This window comes from Elephantulus edwardii, unplaced genomic scaffold, assembly GCF_000299155.1.
Source record: "Elephantulus edwardii isolate Elephantulus edwardi_28Jun2011 unplaced genomic scaffold, EleEdw1.0 scaffold00038, whole genome shotgun sequence".
Taxonomy (NCBI): domain Eukaryota; kingdom Metazoa; phylum Chordata; class Mammalia; order Macroscelidea; family Macroscelididae; genus Elephantulus; species Elephantulus edwardii.
This window is the reverse complement of record NW_006399788.1, coordinates 8,331,630-8,353,602: the sequence shown is the minus strand read 5'-3', so window position 1 is coordinate 8,353,602 and position 21,973 is coordinate 8,331,630. Positions and strand designations below refer to the sequence as shown.

At 45.1% G+C, this 21,973-nt stretch overlaps 2 protein-coding genes across 2 annotated transcripts in view; both read left to right on the top strand.

Annotated features, from left to right (window-relative positions):
* Positions 1-766: 766 nt before the first annotated feature.
* NKX2-6 (NK2 homeobox 6) lies at positions 767-5,599 on the top strand. The gene is made up of 3 exons (XM_006884911.1): positions 767-1,034; positions 4,443-5,043; positions 5,503-5,599. The coding sequence occupies exons 1-3, from the start codon at positions 767-769 to the stop codon at positions 5,597-5,599; spliced, it is 966 nt and encodes a 321-aa protein (XP_006884973.1).
* Positions 5,600-5,793: 194 nt separating this feature from the next.
* NKX3-1 (NK3 homeobox 1) overlaps positions 5,794-21,973 on the top strand; it is a 31,551-nt gene continuing 15,371 nt past the window's right edge. Inside the window, exon 1 of the mRNA XM_006884910.1 lies at positions 5,794-5,854. Within this exon, the coding sequence (XP_006884972.1) occupies positions 5,794-5,854 (61 nt within the window). The remainder of the gene's footprint in view (positions 5,855-21,973) is intronic.

The window sequence follows — 21,973 nt, the reverse complement described above, 5'->3', positions numbered from 1 at the left end:
GCGAATCTTCAAAGAGACCAGAGCCTCTGCAGATCTAGCTCTTAAACTTTTATTCTTCTCGAGCTCCTTCTGGTTGGAGGCTGGTGGGTTGCACCCATTAACTCTGCTCTGGCCTTTAAACAGAGGCAGGCATTCCCGCCCTAATTTAGGCCCAGCAAGCTGACTCCAGCTCTACCTCCGCGATGCAGCCCTTGGGCGCTGGCTTGCGCGGCAGAGCACCAGGCTGTGCTTTCGCACCTGAAACCCCTCTGCGCCCTGCTGTCCGACACTATGGGAGTGAGGAGTAAAGGCCAGGCTGGTTGGTCCCGGTCAGTTTAAAGAGTGAGGACCCTCCCTCCAGCCCCTGCCTACAAGCATCCCCTGCGGAACCGGAATCGATCTCAGCTTGTCTCCTGTGGATGCAGGGACCGCGCGCAGCACCTCCTTCCGTTTGGCTTGCTTTTGCTGTCAGAGGGATCCAAACCTCCTGGGGGTGCTGGGATGCGCGAGGCCGAGGGTGCGGAGGGAAAGCACTTGGTACCAGGAGTGGGCAGGGGGAGGTGCAGGATTAGCACGTGGTTTCTGTAGGACCAATCGGGTTGTCGGGCTTGTGCTGAAGCCCCTTTCCTGTACCCCCCACCCCATGTCCCCCAGCGGTGACTCCTCCGTGGCTTAGAGCTCTAGGCGTCAGTCTCAGAGCTGGGGTCCTTCGGACTTGGCGGCGAAGAGAACCAGGTCACTCCGGTGCTGCATTTCGCGGGGACCAGGGACTCCCGGGTCCCACAGGATGCTGCTGCGCGCCGGCACCTCCACTCCCTTCTCGGTCAGCGACATCCTACGGCTGGAGCGCGAACAGAGGCGCCCCGGAGCCTCACCACTCCAGGGGGCTGGCTGGGGCCAGGACACCTCTCAGGACCCGGGGCTGCGAGGACGTGAGGGTCTCAGCGAGGGCAGCGGCGGCGGCATGGACGGAAGGACGCGGGAAGGGTCGGAGCTTCTGCGGAGTCCGGGTGAAACGCCCCTGGAGATGGACGCCGACCTGGTGGAGGAGCCACGTGAGTTCGCGCCCAGGTCTGGGCTCTCCCCGGAGCCGGGGAGGGAGATGGCAGGGGAGGGACAAGGGATGCAACCCGCTTGTCCTGGGCGAGGAGAGCAGCCCCCCTCAGTTGGAAAGTTCACGAAACCACATCTGGGTGTCCAGTGGGCATCACATGGCCCTGGCGTCCTAGGCCCACAGCCCCCTCTCCCAGCAGATTCCCGCAAAAACAGCTCTCCCCGCAGCCCCTGCTCGGTCACAGCTTCTAGAACCTCCAGCTTCTCTTTGCCACAGCAAACCCCCTAAGATACCTTATCTGTTCTCCATCTCACATTTACGCCACGGTTTCTTCCCACCAAGAGTCTCTTTACCCTAAGACATCTGCTCAAAACCCGACATCAAAACCGGTCAAAGCAGACGAACCTGGAAGTGGGGGCCCTAAGAGGCCCTAGATGTCACCTCCCACGCCCATCCCAGTTCTTGGTGGATGGGGCGGGTACCCTAAGAAGAAGGTCTGAATACCCCGAGAGACAGGGCTGGGGTACCCTGAGAGGCATGAGCGCTATGCAGGGCGAGTCCCGTGGTGATCTGGGCCCTTCAGGAGAAGAGATAACGAAATCTCGGCGTCGGAGGGGAGTTTCCCCCAGTTTACAGCCTGGTTTAGCGACAGCCAAGACCGCAAAGAGACTTCGTTTCTCTCTCAAAAGCTGTTTGTTGTGTTTTCTGCCGCGGATACTAAACTCTCTGGACATGACTTTTTCATTTCGCTTTGCTGAGAAAGGATCAGCTTTCTCCTCGGATCATTTTAGTCACTTGCAAGCCCCCGGGGCGCACGTTCCTCTTTTTTGCTGGCGATCTCGAATGGCGTGTCCTTTGCAACTTTTTTGAACATACACGCTAGAAGGGACACAAGGGCCCCGAACGGTTGCGCTGCGCGGTGGATTCGGCGTCTGTCTGTTGGTCTGTCTGTCCGCGGAGCTAGAGCGGCTGATGGGTAGGGGTGGACCCACTCAGGCTTAAAACCGCAGCGCATCTCTGTCGCTAGAATGCAAGTCTCACTTGCATGTAATTCTCGGTCTGGGTCTTCAGAACCTTTGAAAGGGAGTCCTACTTGCTCCAGAGCATGGCTGTTCGTTACATTCTGATTTGCTAAGAAAATGAAGTTTCGTCGCTATTTTCCCTGTCAAGGGACTGTCCACAATTTCTCGGCCTCGGGCTCTGAGCACAACGTGTCTGGAGGAAGACTTTGCACGAACGTCGAATTCGGAACAGGCCCTCCCTGAGACCACGGCTTCAGAACCAGCCGGGCTCTGCCAAGAGCGCGCTAGCCAGGCGTGCCCTTCCCGGCCTCTTTTGGAGTTCTCTAGATGGGAGCTTGCTTTAAAAATAAATAAATAAATAAATCAACATTCCCTCTCTATCCAACCTTGCATTAAAACAGATCATAAGCCAAGACAGAACGGTCGGGAAAAGGGAAAAGAGGGCTACATCCTGGCGAGGCTTGGGCCTTGGGGCCCACAGTCAGTGTCATGAACACTCTCTTAACCGTTTCATTTTGGAGCTATCTTCGGATTGGGTGAGCACATGCCAGACCTTCGCCAAAAACCTCAGCAAGGAAACCCAAAGAGAAGAGGGGGACACTTTTTAAAAAGTTCAGTGTGGCTCTCTGCTTGAAGTACTCCTCAATGAGAGTCTCCATTTCAGAGCCCAGACTCCTGGCGCTCCTCTCACGGCTGTCAAGCCGATTCTGGCTCAGAGCGGCCTTCCACAGGTTTCTGAGGCCGTAGGAAATCTTAGGAATCTTAGGAAATCTTAGGAAACTGCTCATTTCTCTCCTCTGAGCCAGAGGGCTTGGTGGATTCCAACTTCCAGAAAACTCCAGCCTTTTGGTTAGCAGCGCGGCTCGGTATGAACTACACTACCAGAACTCCTTAACCAAAAGTTAGGCATAAAAATTATACTGTGGTTTTATTTTGTTCATTTGGGTTACAGAGCATCATGCTCAAGAATGATGAGTTGTTGTTATTGAGTATCGTTGGGTCAGAACCGACCCATAGCTGACCCTCCAGCGGGTTTTCAGAGGCCATTAATTGCCGGAGAAGATGGTCCATCCTTCATCCTTCTCCCACGGAGCAGCTGGTGGCCTCGAACCACGTGCCTTTGGGATTACAGCACAGCTTCTTGCCAGTCCCTGATTATGATTAAAATGAGAGATGTGTGCAAAAGTGAGAGCCACTTTGTTCCAGGACGGCAGCCAAACATCCTGGAATCACATGGGGCCTGCTCTGGGACCAGGAGGCAGGGAGAAGCTCCCGGGAGATTGCTTCCTTATCTTCAGTCTTCTGGAACATGATGGCGTTGGACCTGGAGAGGTATCTTTCTCCCTTTCCAGATCTTTCTTTCCAAAGGACCATGGAGAGTTCCTCCCAGAAAGACCCAAATTAGCACTTGGTCTTGCAACATCAAAAGCTTTCAGAGTCTCTGCCATGCTTTAGGGTTGAGATCTCAGCAAACTGCCCTCCCACCCATCCACTTACAAGCTAAAAAGAAAATACAGATGCCTTAGATATTTTATTAATACATGTTTTGGAAAACAGTGGGTACACCAGGAAGGTAAAGTGAGCTCACAATTCCCACAGGCTATGGAAACTATCCTAGAGCAGGTCTGGGGAGGGCCGAGCAGACATTCAGACGCCCTGGGGGAGGTGGAGGCAGGTAAGAAGAGGAGGGAGAAAGCGGTCTAAGATCCTCAGGGAGGTGGGGAATAACTTTTTTGTTTCTTAATGTTTCGTCTAGAAATTATTATAACTCATTCAGCATTCTTTTCATACTTTTTGCCATAATTCCAACACTCGATATAAATGCATGCTTCCTGGAAAGTCACTTAAGTACATTTTGTTGTGCCTTCTCGTTTGCTAGATGGATACTCTCCATGTATTTCTCTTTGCTCTGTTATTGTTGTTGTTGTTCACTGCCAAGGAGTCCAATAGGACAACAAAGCTGAACTCTGTTCTATCCTGCGCCATCCTTATTAAACCCCACACTTTTGAGTCTTTTGCGGCTGACACTTCAACCCATCTCATTGTGAGCCTTCCTCTCCTCCGCTGGCCCTCCACCTTTCTAAGCGTGAAGTCCCTTGACCTAATAATACTCTTTTATTCTATGAATGCTACTTTTTTGTTTTATATCTTCACAGCATTTGAAAAGTCAACATTTGTCACGTGTATATTTCTCTTCATATCAATTGCATCACTCACCTTGTGCAACCATGACCAGAAATTTCTGCCAGATTTTTCATTATACTCAGCAGAAACAGCTTGTTTCTTAAGCACTGGCTTCTAGGGATGAGAATGTGTTTATCAGTCTGTGAAGTGCTCAGTCGGGGCTTGGACTGGACGCTGATGACGGTCCCTTCCTGTGCTTTCAGAGCCCAGGCAGACGGCGGCCTCGTCCTCCGGAGGCGGTGGCGGGAGCCGGGCGCAGGCGCGCAGGGTGGAGCCCGGAGAGGAGCGGCCCGTGGCGCGGAGGCGCCGGAAGGCACGGGTGCTGTTCTCGCAGACGCAGGTGCTGGAGCTGGAGCGGCGCTTCAAGCAGCAGCGCTACCTGTCGGCGCCCGAGCGCGAGCACCTGGCCGGCGTGCTGCAGCTCACGTCCACCCAGGTCAAGATCTGGTTCCAGAACCGGCGCTACAAGTGCAAGAGGCAGCGCCAGGACCGGTCCCTGGAACTGGCGGGCCGCCCGCTAGCTCCGAGGCGAGTGGCGGTGCCGGTGCTGGTGCGGGACGGCAAGCCGTGCCTGGGCCCCGGGGCTCCAGGCTTCTCGGACCGCTACGGCCCGGTCACGGTGCCCTATTCCAACTACAGAGGAGGCTTCGTGGCCCCGTGCGGGGCAGGCTGCGGCACCTTCGCGGCGGCGTTCCTGGGCCCCGCGCTGCCTGCACCCCTGGCCTGCAGAGGCCTCAGTGGAGAAGACACTGGGGGAAGCCCGGAGAGCCACCTGCCCACCACGCTGCAGGGCGTCCGGGCTTGGTGAGTTGACTCTTCTAGGGCACCCCAAACAGCCAGACCCTGAGGCCTGTCCCTGCTCCTGTCTCTTCCTAGGGAAGAGGATCCCCCACCGAGCTGCTCCTCCGGATAGATCTCTGGAATTGTAAATTGTACCCCTCCCTCACCAAGGCATTCCACTTCTTGGGCCTTGGAAAATTAGCTCTTTCCCTAAGAGAAAGGGAGAAAGGGGAGGTGAGGGAGGTGGTCCGCTGCGAAGACACGGGAAGAAGAAAGTCAAGGTTGCCTCTTATTGTTTTGTGCTGTGGAGCCATAACCGACCCACAGCTGACTCTTCAGCGACTTTTCAGAGGCAGTTAATCGCACTGGAGGAGACTGCGCCATCTTTCTCCTGCAGACCAGCAGATGGATTCAAACTGCGTGCCTTCAGCAGTGCAACACCTAGACATAGTGAATGTTGGAGCTCCACTGGGTGCTTTGCAGGCTTCAAACTCAGGAGCCTGAGAGGTGTTTTGTGTGCAACACGGAGTGGGGGACAGTCACTGGGCTGGACGGCTGGTTTGGAACAACGTACTTCTAGGGAATAAGAACGGGTTGAGGGTAGGAAGAAGGAGAGAGAGGAAGAAGATCCTGAATGTCTGGTAGCTCCTTTTTCAGGGAGCCGAAGGATTTCTCTTTGGGAATATCATCTATATTCTGGTGTCCTCTCACGTTATTTGCATTTTACCTGTTGTATACAGAACAGCATCCCAGGTATATACACCACCTGCGCGCATGGGTGTATTTGTGTGGGTGTGTAAGAGTCTGCATGTGTGCGAGCCTGTGCTCTTCTCAAGTATTCTAAACAACTCCAAATTAAAGTCAAAATGAAACCCACAACTTCAGAGCCTAAGGAAATAAAACTAGGTTGTGTTATTTCTTAAACCAAGAAGCCCGCTTCCCTGCAGTGGATTCTATCCGTTTCAGTTTCAACGGACAAGTTGCTTATCTTTTATCTTTTCTCTGGATGAGCTTGAGGGGACCTTTCAGCTAGCAGCTCACTATCTAAAGCATTACACCACCGGGGCTCCTCGTGGCTCTAACTCAGAGTGACCTTGGGCAGCAGAAGAAAAAGTCCCTGGTTCTGTGCCTTTGATCCTTGCTATATTTGAGTCCATTGTGAGTATTGTTCAGTTCCTTCTAATTTAGGAGGCTTATCATCCACCCCAACATTGGACAGTTCACTGCTAGGATCCATAACTTTGGATGCATTTTGGCAGTAGATAAACAGGGCTTTCTTCCTAATCTCTTTCTTAGTCTGGAAGTTCTGCTGAAACCTGTCCACCGAGGGTGATCTTGCAGGTATTTGAAATGTCTGTGGCATAGCTTTCAGCAACAGAGAAAAGCAAGCTATCACAGTGGACAAACTAATAGGTGGTGGTGGTGGGGAAATGGATTACCAGATTCACACCTCCCTTGCCCTCTCACTTTCTTTTTTTATTTTTAGCTTTCTTTCAGAACATACCCAGTTTCTAAAATCTGCATTAGGAAAAGCCAGTGACATAAAAAATAGAGATCAACTTTTGTCCCTTTGATGGCCCCTTACAAGCTTTTAAGATCCGAGACATTCTGAAACAAATTAGAAGGTGGGCCAGAAGCACTAAAATTGGTGTTAGGTTAATAAACTGGCCTGTCCTGTCAAATCATGACCCTGAATCTCCAAACCAAAGAACCAAATCTCATAAAGTGTTAGGTTGTTTGTAAGCAGGCTTGGCAGCTCTTCTTTTATTGTGTTTTGTTGAATGTGTGTGTGTGTGTGCTGCCTTGATTTTGCTTTGTTTATTTGTCATTCCTGTACATATATCCATCAAACAACTTTTTCCACTTCAGCTTTTTTCAAGAATACAACTTATTGATAGCAATTCTAATCATTGATGTGCAACACTATCCTTAACCAATGCGCTATTTCTACATCATTAATCTTTTCTTTCCCCTTCTCCTTCCACCCTTGGTAACCATAAAGAAACTTTGATCTCTATATATTTGCCTTTTCTTGTCTTCTTATATAAGTGAGGTTATATAATATTTATTCTTTTGTGACTGGCTTAATTCACTCCATATAATGCCTTCTAGGTTTTGTTTTGTTTTGTTTTATTTTAGTGTGTGTGTGTGTGTGTGTGTGTGTGTACTGTCAAATAGGATCTGACTGGTACAGGAGGAGATTTCCCCTCCTTCTCCAGCAGGTGGATTCAAACCCTTACCTCTGGGATTACAGTGTAACTTCTTGCCACTAGGCCACTAGAGCTCCCTCATATAATGCCTTCTAGTCCATGCTGTAGCATGGATCAAGAATTTGTTTCTTGTACTGGCTGAGAAGTAGCCCATTGTATGTGTACACTATATCTTGTTTATCCATTCTGCTGTTGTTAGGTATGTAGTTTGCTTCTACATTTTTGCTATTGTGAATAGTGCTTGAATAGTGTGTAATGTGTTAGGCTGCTAACCTAAAGATCAGTGGTTTGAATCTACTAGCCTCTCTTTGGAAGACAGATGGGCTCTCTCTTTCCATATAAATAAATGTGTAGCATTGAAACCAATGGAGGTTCACTATGTTCTGGAATCAACTCAACAGCAGCGGGGTAAGCCAATTCCAGTTTTCATTTTCCAAAGAACATTTTGTCACAGGGTTATCCCACAATCGTACCATTTTGCACTCCCATCTGGAATGGATAAGGGTGCCTATGTCCCCAAATCTTTGCTAAAACTTCCATTTTCTGAGTTCTTGTTTTGTTTTATTAAAATATTAAGTGTGCTGGTGGAAGTGAAAAAAAATATATGTTTCTTTTTTAAAAAGTAGGATCTTTTTGTGGTATTTATTTTCACCCGTCTGATGGCACAGATATAAATCACTTCTCTTCTTGTATTTGGTGGCCCTTTGAACTTCCTCTCTGGTGAAATGTCTTTTCAAGTCCTTTGATTAGATATTTTTCTACAGTTTAAAAGTTTTGAGCTTTCTGCATTTAAGTGAAAACCCAAGAATAAATATTTTACATTTTTTTCACTACTGTTTCTTTCCTTTTTTTTTTATTTCTATCTGTTCTCTTTTCTCTCTCCCTTCTCATTACTAATAAAAGTATACTTAGAAACAGTGCCAGCATTCTTCACTTATAGGTAGTGTTAACACATGATATTTTAAAAAATGCAGTGTGCATGCTTTAAACTTGGACATTTCAATAGGCCTCAGTTAAGCTGAGATAAAATATATTCAACTCTCCATTAGGAGAAAATTGTTATATACTATGCTCACTCTTCTTTAACTTTTGAGTTTATTTCCAACAGGAAAAAAATGTATTCTATAAATACTAATGTTATATTTTTCACAAACCAAAACCCACCTAAGTTTGTGTGGATTCTGGCCCCTGGCAACCCTCCATTGAATTTGCAAGGGTGTAAATCTTAACAGGAAAGACTTTCTATCTTTCTTCCTATCTTTCTCCCTCATAATTGAGCCCAAGTCTCTCTGCTGTCTCTAACAGTCTTTCTGACCCTAAATTGCTAAATGAATTAGATTAAACTACTTCTAAAGCCAGAATTTTAAATCACATGTTAATTTCTAAAAATGGTTTAGATTTTTAGTGTAAGGTCTTTGGAAATGCAGATCTTTGAGGTATGGAGGCTATTAATAAATGTCACTCCCTTTACCCTACACCACCTTTAACAGAGGAATGTAAGTAGTGTTTGCTGTGTGTGCTATTTGGAACAGTCCTTGCATCTGTGAATTATGCAAGTAAAAGACTCCCCCTCCACCCTCCGCCCCAGCTTTGTGTATCACATGAAAAGACATGGAATGAGGGAGAGAAAGGCTTAGATCAATCACCAGTAATTCAGGCATCATGCAACACTCCTGGTGGTGACACAAGAGGAAAATAAGATTTGGCTGCCAGACTTAGAGGATTTATGATCTAATTTGACTAGCAAGACTAGCTTGAGAAAAATGCCTAAAAATATAAGGTGGTATCTACTACATGTAGAGTGAAAGGACAGAGAGTAAGCTCTCCCCTGAGAAAGGAAATTGAGTACAAGTAAGGGTACCTTGAAAAGATTGCACAGAGGAGGCAGGCTAAACCTGGTGATTAGTGTATTAACATCACCTACCAGGAGAGGCTCCAGAAAGACACTGTGACTGAGAACGGAGGAAAATGGACACATCTAAAGTCAGGGTAGTATTTTATAGTAGTTTGAAGTAAAACTGAAAATTATCTTCTACGAATTTCGAGACTGCATTCAGTTCAGTTAAAATTCAAAAGATAGTAAGTTGAAACAGACTCATAGCTGATTCTCCAGTGGGTTTTCAGAGACTACAAACTGCACAGGAGGAGATAGTCCATCTTCCTTCCCTCTGGCAGATTCAAACTGCCCCAGAGGTTAGCAGCATGGTTCCTGAGGAGGGACCCTGCCACCCAGAGCTCCCTTCACATGACAGAAGGAGTATAAAAAGCAGCAGCTGAAGATGGAGAAAGCGGTGCTTATGTCTACATTCAAGCTCCTTCCGTTCTTCCTTGGCCTGAGATACTTTCTGTGTGCTCGCCAGATTGCTTAAAATACATTGTTTGTTGGTTTTTTTTTTCTGACCTAAAAAGTTTTCTCCTAGTGCAATGTAGCTGGCTGCACTGTCCAGAGCACAGCACACAAGTCTGAGGTTCCCAGGATACTAACAGTTTCTTTCTGAAAGGAGATCAGGGCGATGAAGGGGTGGGGGTACCACCTCACAGTCTTCTCCCCCCTCCCCACTTTGTTGGGATCACTTTAAAATGCATCCCTCTTCCAGCTCCCCAAGCCACCTAGGCCCATTTTCTGCCTCTGAAATCTCCTCTGCACTCAAGGGGGCCCCTTTCTGTGTGTCTCCTCCCAACAACTTGCTTATCTGTGGCAGGGCTTTCACCAAGGAGCTTTCTGTAAGCAATCAAGGCTCTTATCTGCATCCTTCTGTCTCATCACTCCAGTCACCTCTTAATGTTCACAAGTTCCTCAAATGGGAAGTAATTGACCTCTAAACAAAACAAAAAGCTCTCAGAGAGATAGCAGAGGTCCAATTCCTGGCTGTCCCAGGCCTAGGGGTCTCACCTAGGCCAGGTGGATAAGTCAATAAAATTGCAGACTTCCTGGCTCCCTGTCCCTCTTCACTGTCCCAGCCCTGATTCAAGGCAGCTCCATCCTGCTGCCATCTGTACATCAGAGGGGATTATGAGTCTAACTCCAGATCCCAGAGTGGCCAGAGTATTTATTGTTCATAACATTATCATTATTATGCTGCAATTTTTCAGGGCATGCCTACTTTTCCAAATTACATTTTAAATGTTCGCCATCTAAGTGCAAACCAACCAGCTCTATAGTCCTCCAGCTGCCTCTTAAGAAACGTGGGAACTCACAAGCTCAAAAGCTATGCTTCATCCTGTCTCCCTCCTAACAGGAAGCTGGAAGGTGGTGGGGAAAGCACTGAATTAGTCATTGGTGGACCCTGTTCTAGTCTCAGATAGACGAGAAAACACTATGGGACTTCAGTATGTTGGTAACCACTTCTCCAGAAGTCCGTCCCTAAGTAGCACAGACAGTTAAGTACCAGATTACTAACAGGAAGGTTAGTAGTTCAAACCCACACAGATGCACCTCAGAAATCAGGCTTGATGATCTGCTTCTGAAAGGTCACAGCCTTTAAAAGTCTATAGAGTTCAGTTTTACTCTGCACAAGAGTTCAAAACGGTGAAGGCAACTAATGACAGCAGTAACTGCTCTGGAATTCAATCTCTTTATCTATAAAGTCCAGATTGTTCTCTGAGACCATTATTCTAGCTTTAGGGTAAGTCTCTGCAGGTTTCAGACACCACCCTTCTTTTAATTGTGAGATGTATATGGAGAATGATACATAAAGTCTAGCTATAAAGAATACCTAGTGGAAAGTTACACTGCCAACCTTAAGGCACACAGTTCGAATCCACCAGCTGCTCTGTGGGGGAATGATGAGCAGTCTCCTTTTGTGTGATTTACAGTTTCTGAAAAACCACTACAGGATCAGCTATGAGTCCATTTTGACTCCAGGTACAACACAACAACAACTTAGTGAGAACCATTGTAACTCCTGGTCAAGGCAAGAAATAAGGATCCAGCGACCCTGGATGTTTTTCTCACAGTGCTCAAAGATTAAATCTTATCTTCCCCCCAGTAAGCAACTATTCTGACTTCTATAATAATAACTAAAGAATATTTTTCTTTGTTATCCTTTCTATTGGTTAGTATATAATCATTCATACACTTGGTGTTTGGTATATGTACTTTGTGTTTTATACAATCATTCACATACATTTTATATCATTTGTTACCATTGTTCTATGCCTATTATCACCCTGTGTTTTGAAGCCCCCACTGAACTTTTCCCATTCCTTCACCCCACCCACCCATTAACCTCTGCTATCTCACTGATCTGCCCCTTTCCCCTTTTATCGAGGCCCTTCTTTCCCTTTTAAACATTTATACACATCTTACTCAGTTATCCTCCTATTTTTTTTGTCCTAATGTGATTGAGATATTTCACATAGCAAAATGCTTTCTAAGCAATAATCATCACTTTTCATTATTTTCCTGATTAATTTTTAATTGTTTTTAATCAAACATTCTTCTAGGTCGTATAGCCCTGGTCTGTCCACTTGCTGTACAAAGGTAACTTGTGTTCGCTGTGAAGCTGAACACTGTGACACTGATGTGTCAAATGCTGTAATGGTTACCCACAGCAGACAATGTTTGGTGAAATTCCCCAGTTGAAACAAGCTTGGAAGCAGGAGTGGCATCCACTTCCGAAATAACTTGCCTCAGGAAACCCTATGAACCTGGAGAAACAATGAAAGTTATACAAGTGTCAAGGTCTTTCGTTCATAGGGTCGCTATGAGTTGCACTTAACAACAAGAACAACAATTTATCTATATGGACACATCCTTTAGCAAAGTTGCTTAGTTTTGCTTGGTCTTGAATGTTACACAAGTAGAACCATATTGTGTACTGCATACACAACTTTCCTTCCTTGCTTCTTTTATTCAACTTACTGTTTGTAGCATTCCTCATGTTGTGTAGCTCCAGCTTGCCAGTTTCTGTGTTGCTACTTTCTTTTACTATAATCATTATTATATTGTGTATAATTAGATGAATACCTCAATTTTTTGTTTTTTGTTGGTGAAAATGTAGATCATTGCAAATAGAGTGTCATTGCTGCTGCCCATTCTTCTGGGTACAACTATAACTGGAATTTTTCCCGGGGTCATACTGATCAAGGAGGTGCCATCCTCTGATAGAAGTCTTATTTCTATAATAAATCGCACCGCACACTACTCTCTCCTTTACATTTCATCTTCTATGAAATCCTGTTTTTCTAGTTTATTCCCTACTCACAACTTTCCTCCAAGGTAGAATATATCACTGCTCCCTCAAGCTCGGCTGGGACAGATCCCAGTGCTCTGCCCTCTGGCTCTAGGTTTTTTGCATTAAATGTTCTGCATTTGAAGGGGACACACACACACACAATCAAGTGACTGCTGGTGGAAAATGCATAGCAGGTGTAAGAACCCTCTGGGAAATATCACGCAATAGGGTGGAAGGTAGTTGGGAGAGAGATACAACTGTATCTGCGGATACCTATCAGTAAGCAGAACCCATGTGGGTTGGGAACTTATGTGATTCCTGCTGGACCATTTTCGTCCTCTGTGCCCTAGGGACATCAGTTCATGTTTGTAAGTGGGCAGCTCTCCAGAGCAGGAGAATTTAGCCCCTGAGCTGTTTCTTGTCCTCACTTCCCTCCCCTCAGAGTGGAGAGAGAGCCTCATGGGAAGTCACTGTTTAGACTTGTCCAGCAAGTTCCCTCACCATCAACCCCGGAGAAGATGTGGTCTGAGTGATACAGTCCAGATTCCACTGGAAGGAAAGCAAAGATATGCCCCACACAACTGACCATAGGCCTCGGGAATGCTCTCTACCTCAGCCCCCAAGGGACTGCATAAGGCCAGCTCGGTCTACCTTGCCTACTTTCCACCCACTCCTCGGCTCCTCCCTCCTGTTACCAGCCCAGCTTAACTTAATTGCCTGAAACCTCAGATCCCAGGAAATTAGAATCCTAGTGAGGACTTTAGTGGACTAAGGTGAACCTGGCCCCTGTCTCCAGCCCTGTCTGATCCCCTCTCCCCATAGAGATCTCTCACGAGAAGATTTCTTTAATGCCCTAGATTGAGTCACCACCCCTAACTTCTCCATGGGTTCCTGCAGCACCTTGGACTTCCCCATTATAACACATCCTAGAGTTTGTTCTCCTTTCTAAATCATGTGTCTTGTGTCTTAGAGCTCAAGGTCTTTAAAACAGCCCTTGTGCCTGTCATAGAGCAGAGGCTCAGTAACCATTTACTGCCAACTGGCCCAGTGGAGAGAATCTTTGTTTTCGTTGAGCTTCAATCCATATTTAAGGATGCAGTTCTTGACCTTCTGCAGCAAGTACTTCAGGTCCTACTCAGTCTCAACAAGTAGGGTTGTGCCATCTGCATAACGCGATTGTTGATGAGTCTTCCCCCAATCCTGATGCCACACTCCTCCTCATAAAACCCAGCCTTCCATATAATCTGTTCTGCATATAGATTTAAAAAGTTTGGAGACAGAATATGTCCCTGGCGTACACCTTTCCCAATTTTGAACCATGTAGCGTCTCCTTACTCTGTTCTGACGACTGCCTGCTGGTCCAAGTATAGGTTTCACATAAGCACAATCAAATGTTCTGGGATGCCCATTCTTCTCAGAGTCAGCCACAGTTTGATGTGATCCACAGTCAAACGCCTTTGCATAGTCAATGAAACACAGATACATATCCCTCTGGTACTCTCTGCTTTCAGCCAAGATCCACCTAACATAATATTCCTCGTACCTTGGCCTCTTCTAAACCCAGCCTGCACATCTGGCATTTCTCTGCTGACATGCTGCTCCAGTCATTTTTGGATGATTTTCAGCAGAATCTTGCTTGCGTGCGATATTAATGATATTTTTTATGATTTCCGCACTCTGTAGGGTCAACTTTCTTTGAAATGGGAACAAATATAGATCTCTTTCAGTTAATTGTAGAGATCATATTTTAGACATGTACTTTGTGTTTTAGACAATCATTCAAATGTTCTTTTTCTGTACTGTCGAGTAGGAACTGACTCATAGCTGACCCTCTGATTTTCAGAGGCAGTAATCACATGGGGAAATAAAAAGGTGAATTGCTTTATAAACATCTGCTGTGAGGAACCTCTCTCTATAGTGCTGAAAAGCAAGGCTGTCAGTCTAGAGACTAAGGTGCGCATGATCCAGGACATGGTTTTTGCATTTACTTGCTTTGCATCAGAAAGCTGGATAATGACAGAATAATTATTTATGCCATTGAAATGTGGTGCTAGAGACGAGTGTTGAACATACCATGGGCTGCCAAGAGAACAAACAGTTCTGTCCAAGAGAGTGTGAAACCAAGCTGCTCCTTGGAGGCAAAGATTTTGAGACTCCATCTCACGTACTTTGGGCATGTAGCCAGGAGGGACCAGATTTCAGAGAATGCTATCATGTTTGGAAGGGTAGAGGGAGAACACGGGAGAGAAGGACCCCAGATGAGATGGATTGACACATAACTAAGGTAATGTGTGTCAGAGACAGTGAGATTGACACAGGATAGAGCAGGGTTCAGAGCTATTGTTCACAGGGCCACTATGAGTTGTAGTCGACTTGAAGGTACATAACAACAATGCATGGGGAGAGATTTCCCATCCTCCTCCTGTGGAGCAGCTGGTGGTTTCGAACTGTGTGCCTTCAGGATTACAGCCCAGTTTCTTGCCACTAATCAAAGATTAATAATTCATATATGTTGTGTTTCATTCATGTACCTTGTGCTTTATAAAATCATTCAAATGCATTATATTTTATATCATTAATTACCATTGCTTTATGTCTATTGTAATGACCTTTTATTCATTCTTCCTGGACAATATTCTTGATATCCTCCCACAACTCATCTGGTCTTTTCACTAGTGTTCAAGGCCTCAAACCTGTTCCTGAGATGGTTTTGAAATTCAGGTGGGATAGACTCAAGGTCATATTTTGGTTCTTGTGGATTTCGTTTTCCTTAGCTTCACCTTGAACTTGCATGTGAGTAGTTGGTGGTCTCTTCCACAATCAGCACCTGGCCTAGTTTTCACAGCTGATGCTGAGCTTCTCCAGTGATTTTCCACAGATATAATCAATCTGATTCCTCTGTATACCATCAGGTGAAATCCATGTCTATAGCCTGCATTTATGTTTCTTATAAAATGTATTGGCAATGATAAGGTCAAGAACTGCAGCCTTCAATATGGACTGAAGCTCAATATCAAGAAAACAAAGATCCTTACCACTGGGCCAATTGGCAGCATCATGATAGATGGTGAAGAGATTGAGATTGTAAACAGCTTTAGTTTGCTTGGCTCCACAATCAAAGCTCTTGGCACCAGCAACCAGAAAATTAAAAGACATATTGTGTTGGGAAAGTCTGCTTTCAGAGACCTTTCCAGAGTTCTGAAGAGCAATGATGTCAATCTGGAGACTAAGGTGTGCCTGATATAGTCATGGTCTTTGCAATCACTTGTTATGCATCAGAGAGCTGGACAATGACTAGGAATGATGGAAGGAGAATTGATGCCTTTGAGCTGTGAGTATTAAATATACCATGCACTGCTATGAGAGTGAACAGATTTGTCCTGGAGAGGGTGAAGCCAGTCTGCTCCTTGGAGGCAAAGATTCTGAAACTCCCTCTGACATACTTTGGGCATGTTGCTAGGAGGGACCAGTTCTTGGAGAGTGACATCATGCTTGGAAGGGTGAAGGGACAGCCCAAGAGAAGAAAACCCTCGATGATATGGATTGACTCAGTGACTGGGGTAATGGAGAGAGGTGTGTCAGAGACAATAGGATTGGCACAGGATAGAGCAGGGTTTAGGGTTATTGTATATTGGATTGCTATGAGTCGCACACAGGTGACTCCATGGCACATAGCAACAATAACAACAACTACACCTATTGCCCTCTAACTTGATCTACTTCTTGTGAAGTGCCATCAAGCCAAATACATTTTTAGTGACTCAGTTAACAACAGATCTGAATCTTGTCCTATCCTGCACTATCCGTATCATCCCCGACACATTTGAGCTCATTGCTATAGTCACCATATCAGTACGTCTCCGTTGGAGGTCTTCATCTCTAGTGTTGATTCTCTCCCTTTTCAAGGATGAAGACCCTGTCCAGAGAACGGCCTCTCCTAAAAACATGCCCAAAGTAAGTGAGATGAAGTTTCACCACCCTTGTTTCCAAGAAGAAGCACTCTGGCTGTACTTTCTCCAAGACATCTCCATTTATTCTTTTGGCAGTCCATGGGTTATTCAGTACCCTCCTCCAACACCACAACTCAAATGCCTTGATTCTTCTTCTGCATCCTTATTCATTATTCAGCTCTCAGTGGCATCTTTGATCTACTTACACAGAGTGAAAAATAAACCCTGGGGTCACTCATGCCACTGTTATTTTGGCTATTGTTGCAGGCAGCAGCTGAATATGTATCTCTATTACAAGAAGACACTAGCTATAATTAGATAGGTGATGCAAGTACAGTTGATGTTTAAAAGACAAATAAATCAAGCCAACCTGGTCTAGGAGAGCCCTGCTAACAGGAGAGGCTTGAAGCACGTCTGAAGGATGAAGAGAACCTGGGTAAGTAGATAGGATAAGAAACTTGGGGGCAAAGATAGAGAGAGAAAGGAGGAAAATAGAATCGGTGGGAACCAAGGGACAGTCTGAATGTGTCTTTCCAGGATTCTGGTTCCCAGGTATCTCTACTCTGAAAGTTTAGCTACAATTTCTATTCAAATGACTCTAAATCCCATCCTTGCCAAATCTACTCCTCCAGCTCACTTTCCCCCCTCTGAATCCCAGACTTGAACAGCCAATGCCTTTATGGACTTCTCTGTTTGAACATTTTCCAGACACTTCAGTCTGGCAACAGTCCATCTCTCTCTCTCAAATTCCACAGCTTTCATCTTCCCTTTCCTAATGCTGTTGCTGCCTCAGGCTATAACCCAGGCTTTAACTCCATTGTCCTATTTAACTCTTTCCTCTCTCTCTTTATCAACATCTGGTCAAATGGCAAGTTCTTCTCATTAGATCCCCGAAGTAACTCTCCTACCTGCCGTTCTTTAGAGTTCCACTGCTGCCTTCTAAGTTCAGGTATCATCTCCACTGAGTACAGCCAATAGGCTCCTCATTAGTTGCTCAGAGTCAGAGTTAGTAGCTTTGGGTGTGTAAAACCGTATATTTGAATAATAATTATGTTAACAAGTCTTCCTTGTGTGCCTATGGGTAATATCCTATCACTCACAACATTGTACTTCAGGACAGAACTTGAAATTTTCTTTTTCACTATGACTGCAACACCATTATTCTGCTGTTTTTCATTCTCAGCATAATATACCATGTGATTGCCTGATTCAAAATGGCCAAGGCTAGTTCATCTCATCTCACTAATGCCTAAAATGTTAATGTCATGTGAGTCATTTCATTTTTCACTTCTAGTTTTTCAGCATTCATGCTTCGTACATTCTATGTTCCACTTCTTAAAGGACATTTGCTATTTTTCCTCATTTTGTAGTTCTACCTCAATCCTGTAACTATCCATGTTCCTCTTCTATTCATAGGGTTTTCAGAGCCTGCTATTTAAGAAGTGGACGCCAATTCTGCTTCCTAGTCTGCCTTACTCTGGAAACTACTAAAAGTTGTCCACCATGGTGACCCTTACGGCATTTGACACACTGGTGGCATACCTTTCAGCATTACAGTAACCCAAAAGTTACCTCTGTATAGCAAACTGACAGACAAATGCTGTACTAATTAGAACAATGAATTCTCCAAATACAACCAACTAAAAGTTTAGTGTTGTACCTTTAATAGCAAACCAGGCATATGAATTTCATGATACCAGATCCAGTTGAAGCCTGCACAGATGTGGCAGAAGTGCTCCTGGGAGGATGTTAAGGCATTCTGGCTAAGACTGACTCACAGCTGGCATGATGAGGTAACATCCCAGATATAGATATTAAGGTCACATGGAAGTCTCTATGTCTTGGAGAAAGTACAACCAGAGTGTTCCCTGAAGGCAAAGATGATAAAGCTTTCTTTGTCTCACATACTTTGGTCATATTGCTAGGAGAGGCTATTCCATGGAAAGAAACATCATGCTTAGAAAGGTCAGCAAAAGACAGGAAGAGCTCCCAATGAGATGGATTGACACAGTGACTACAGCAATGGGCTCAAGTGTGTCAGACATGATGAGGATGGCACATGCCAGAATAGAGTTCTGATCTATTATTTATAGGGACACTGTAAGTCGTACTCAACTTGAAGGCACCTAACAACAACAATTTATCCAAGGTAGCTCCGGTGGTATAGCTATAGGGAGTTGCACTAACTTAAACACTGTGTATCTCGGGGCATTAAGTCCACCAGAAGCTCAAAGAAGGAGAAAGGCAGTCTCCTCTTGATTTATTAGCCTCATAGAGCCAATGGAGAGTCAGCTATGAATCAGTCAGTTCCAACTCAACAGTAATCCATTTTTAAGACTATGCAAAGTAGTTGTGTCAACTTACCAACAGATTAGTTGTGTTCCAGACCTCTGGTTACTTCACCTTCTTACTACCCTTTTTCAGTTTTCATTTTATCTTTCTTTTATTTCCCATTAAAATTCAGAGATCTAGTCCTTAAAAATCCACTACTGAAAAGTCTATGGGACACAGTTCCACCTGATACACATAGGCTTACTGTGAGGTGGAATGGATTTGACACTAAATGGTATTGTTTTCCCTCCTTCCTCCCCAGTATTTAGCAGAAGACAAGACAGTCAAGAAATTAAGTGAAGCATTGCACTGGGAAAATCTGTTGTAAAGGACCTCTTTAAAGCCCTAAAGAGCAACGATGTGAGGAGCACCCAAAACCTGAGAATCCCCTCAGTAAAAGAGATTGACACACTGGCTGCATCAATGAGCTCAAGTAGAGCAGAGCTTGAGAGGATGGCACAGGACCAGGCAGTGTTCTGTTCCATTGTATACAGGGTTGCTGTGAATGAGAACCAGCTCTACAGCACCAATCAAGTGCCAGGAATTGAGTATACTAGATGCTTGTTGTTTAATCTCCATAATCATTATAGCAAGTCAATTCCGTTTTCACCTTGCTTCTCATATTAGGCTAATGAGGATTAGAGAGATTAGGAGACATCATGAATCTCTACCACTAAAGGCTGAGCCTCCTAAAATCATTTCCCTTTGATTATATTCTGTTGCCTTTTCATGATCACTACAGGCTTCTGTTTCCTTCTGTTATTTTGACTACTTAAACTGCTATCTTTTCTAGAAATTCAACATGCAGCACCTGCTTGTTGACTGATTGTAATGTCTTTCTGATCCTAATGTTTCTGTCGTGGTCTCAAAGGGGGTAACCAGGGAAGGGGGGAAGGTTGGGCCTAATTATCACCTACATAAGCTTGAAAGAACAGATTTTCATTGACCCTGTTCTCCAGTCAGGGATGTCTGAATTTAACACCAGTCATTTTCCAAGCCAAAAAACCTTAGGCCTTCAAGTTGCTTCGGACTCCTAGAGACCCCTGTCAGTCTCTGCCCTTTCTGATTGCAGTACAACACTAACGCACTATGCCTCCAGAGCTCCTGAGCTCCTTGATCAAGGCTGAACCGACTCATAGCTAACCTTCCAGCTGGTTTTCATGGGCTGTAAATTGTACAGGAGGAGATTGCCCATCTTTCTCCCAGGGAGTCTCTGGTAGGTTTGAATTAGCCATCAACTTTAAGTTAGCAGTGTTTCTCCCTATAGACTACTTTTTGTTGTTGTTAATAGGTGACATCAAGGTGAGTACAACTCATAGCCACCCTATGAACAAAGGATCTGAACCTGGTCCTATCTGATGCCATCTTCACACTTCCTGACACACAAGAGCCCATTGACACAGTCACTATGTCAATCCCCGTGGTCTTCCTCTCCTGTGCCAACCTTCCACACTTCCTAGGATCCCTCTCCAAGGAACAGCCCCTCCTAGCAACATGCCCAAAGTATGTGAGGCAAAGCATCATCATTCTTACCTCCAAAGAACACTCTGGCTGTGTCCTCTCCAAGACATATCTATTTGTTCTCCTGGCTGTCCACAGGATGTTCAGAGCTCTTCTCCAACACCACAGCTCAAGGGCACCAATTCTTCTCCTGTCATCCTTATTCATTGTCCAGCTTTCAGATGATAGCAAGAGATTGGAAAGACTATGATTTGAATTGGATGCATCTTAGTCCTCAAACTGACATCATTATTCCTTCATAATTTGAAGAGGTCCCTAACTGCAGATTTTTCCAGTGCAAAACAACTCTTTATTTCCTCACTGCTGGTACCAAATCAACGCAAAATGAAGCTGCTGACAGTTTCACCCTCCTCTCCATCCATCATGATGTTGCCTATTGGTCCAGTGGTAAGAAACATATTTGTTTTCTTGACATTGCGATTCAGTCCATACCTAAGGTCGTACTCTTTGATCTTCTACAACAAGTGCTTCAAGTCCTCTTCACTTTCAGCAAGCAAGGTTGTGTCATCTGCATAACACAGGTTATTGATGAGTCTCCCTCCAATCCTGATGCCACACTCCTCTTCATAGAGTCCAGCTTCTCAAATAATTTGCTAAATACGAATGAGAGAGAACACAACCCTGACACCCCCTCTTCTCAATTTTAGTCTACTAGAACTCCTTAAACTCATTCACTCATTCACTTACTGCTGTTCAACAGACTTATAGTTGACCGTCTAATGGGTTTTCAGAGGCTATAAATCTCACAGAAGGAGATTACTCATCTTTTCCCCATGGAGCAGCTGGTAGATTTGAACCACTTGCCTTTAGCAGCACAATTCCTCGCCTACTAGGCCACCAGAGCTCCCTTGAGAGTAATAAATTAGTGTCAAGAACAACTGTTAAATCCCACAGCAACAATCGCTTGCAGAATTTAAGCTGTCCACCAGAGGGCATCAGAGGGAAATTTCCCAAATTCTTAGAACTCCACCCAAAGCTTCTTTCTGCATTTAACTTTGAACAATGTTTCACTGGTAGGCTTCTTTTTTAGGTCAAGGCATTTGCCTTCAAGTTTGGATAATGACAGGTGGAAGTAAATATATGGAGGTATTGCATTAGCAGATGAAGGGCCACATGGGCACCAGCTGTTGGCCATAGCTTCAGAGTGACAAACATTAACGATAACATTGATGAAGTCAAGGACTGATCAGTGTGGTACTTCACAGCACACAAATTTCCGCTGTAAATGCTACCTCATGCAATCATCACATAAAACACGGCCACTTGTCATGTTATTCCTTTCCAGCTCATTAAGGGCCTTCAGGTGTGTCAGAGTGGACTTGTGCTCCATAGGGTTTTAGTGGCTGATATTTCAGAAGTACATTGGAAGACTTTTCTTCTGAATTGTCTCTGGGTGGACTCGAACCACCAACGTTTTGATTAGCAACCGAGTGTTTAACTGCACCACCTGCCATATAATGTTATGCTTACTCAGGTGAAGAAATTAAGGGAACTGAGGGACTTGCCTGAAGTTACACAACTTGTAAATCAGAATATGAACTCGCTAATCTTGACTGCAAATCCTTGTTCAGATGTGGATGATGCAGTGACTATGTAACTGTCTGGGTTTGGAATACCAGCTCTAAAGAGTTGGTAAAGCAAAACCTGCACTTAGATTAGCCTGCCAGCTTCTCGCCTTCCCTCCAGGATTCCTCCTGGAAGAGCCGTTGATGGAAAGGTCTCATCCACAGGGGCTGCACTCTCCTGAGAACAGAGTGGAAGAGTG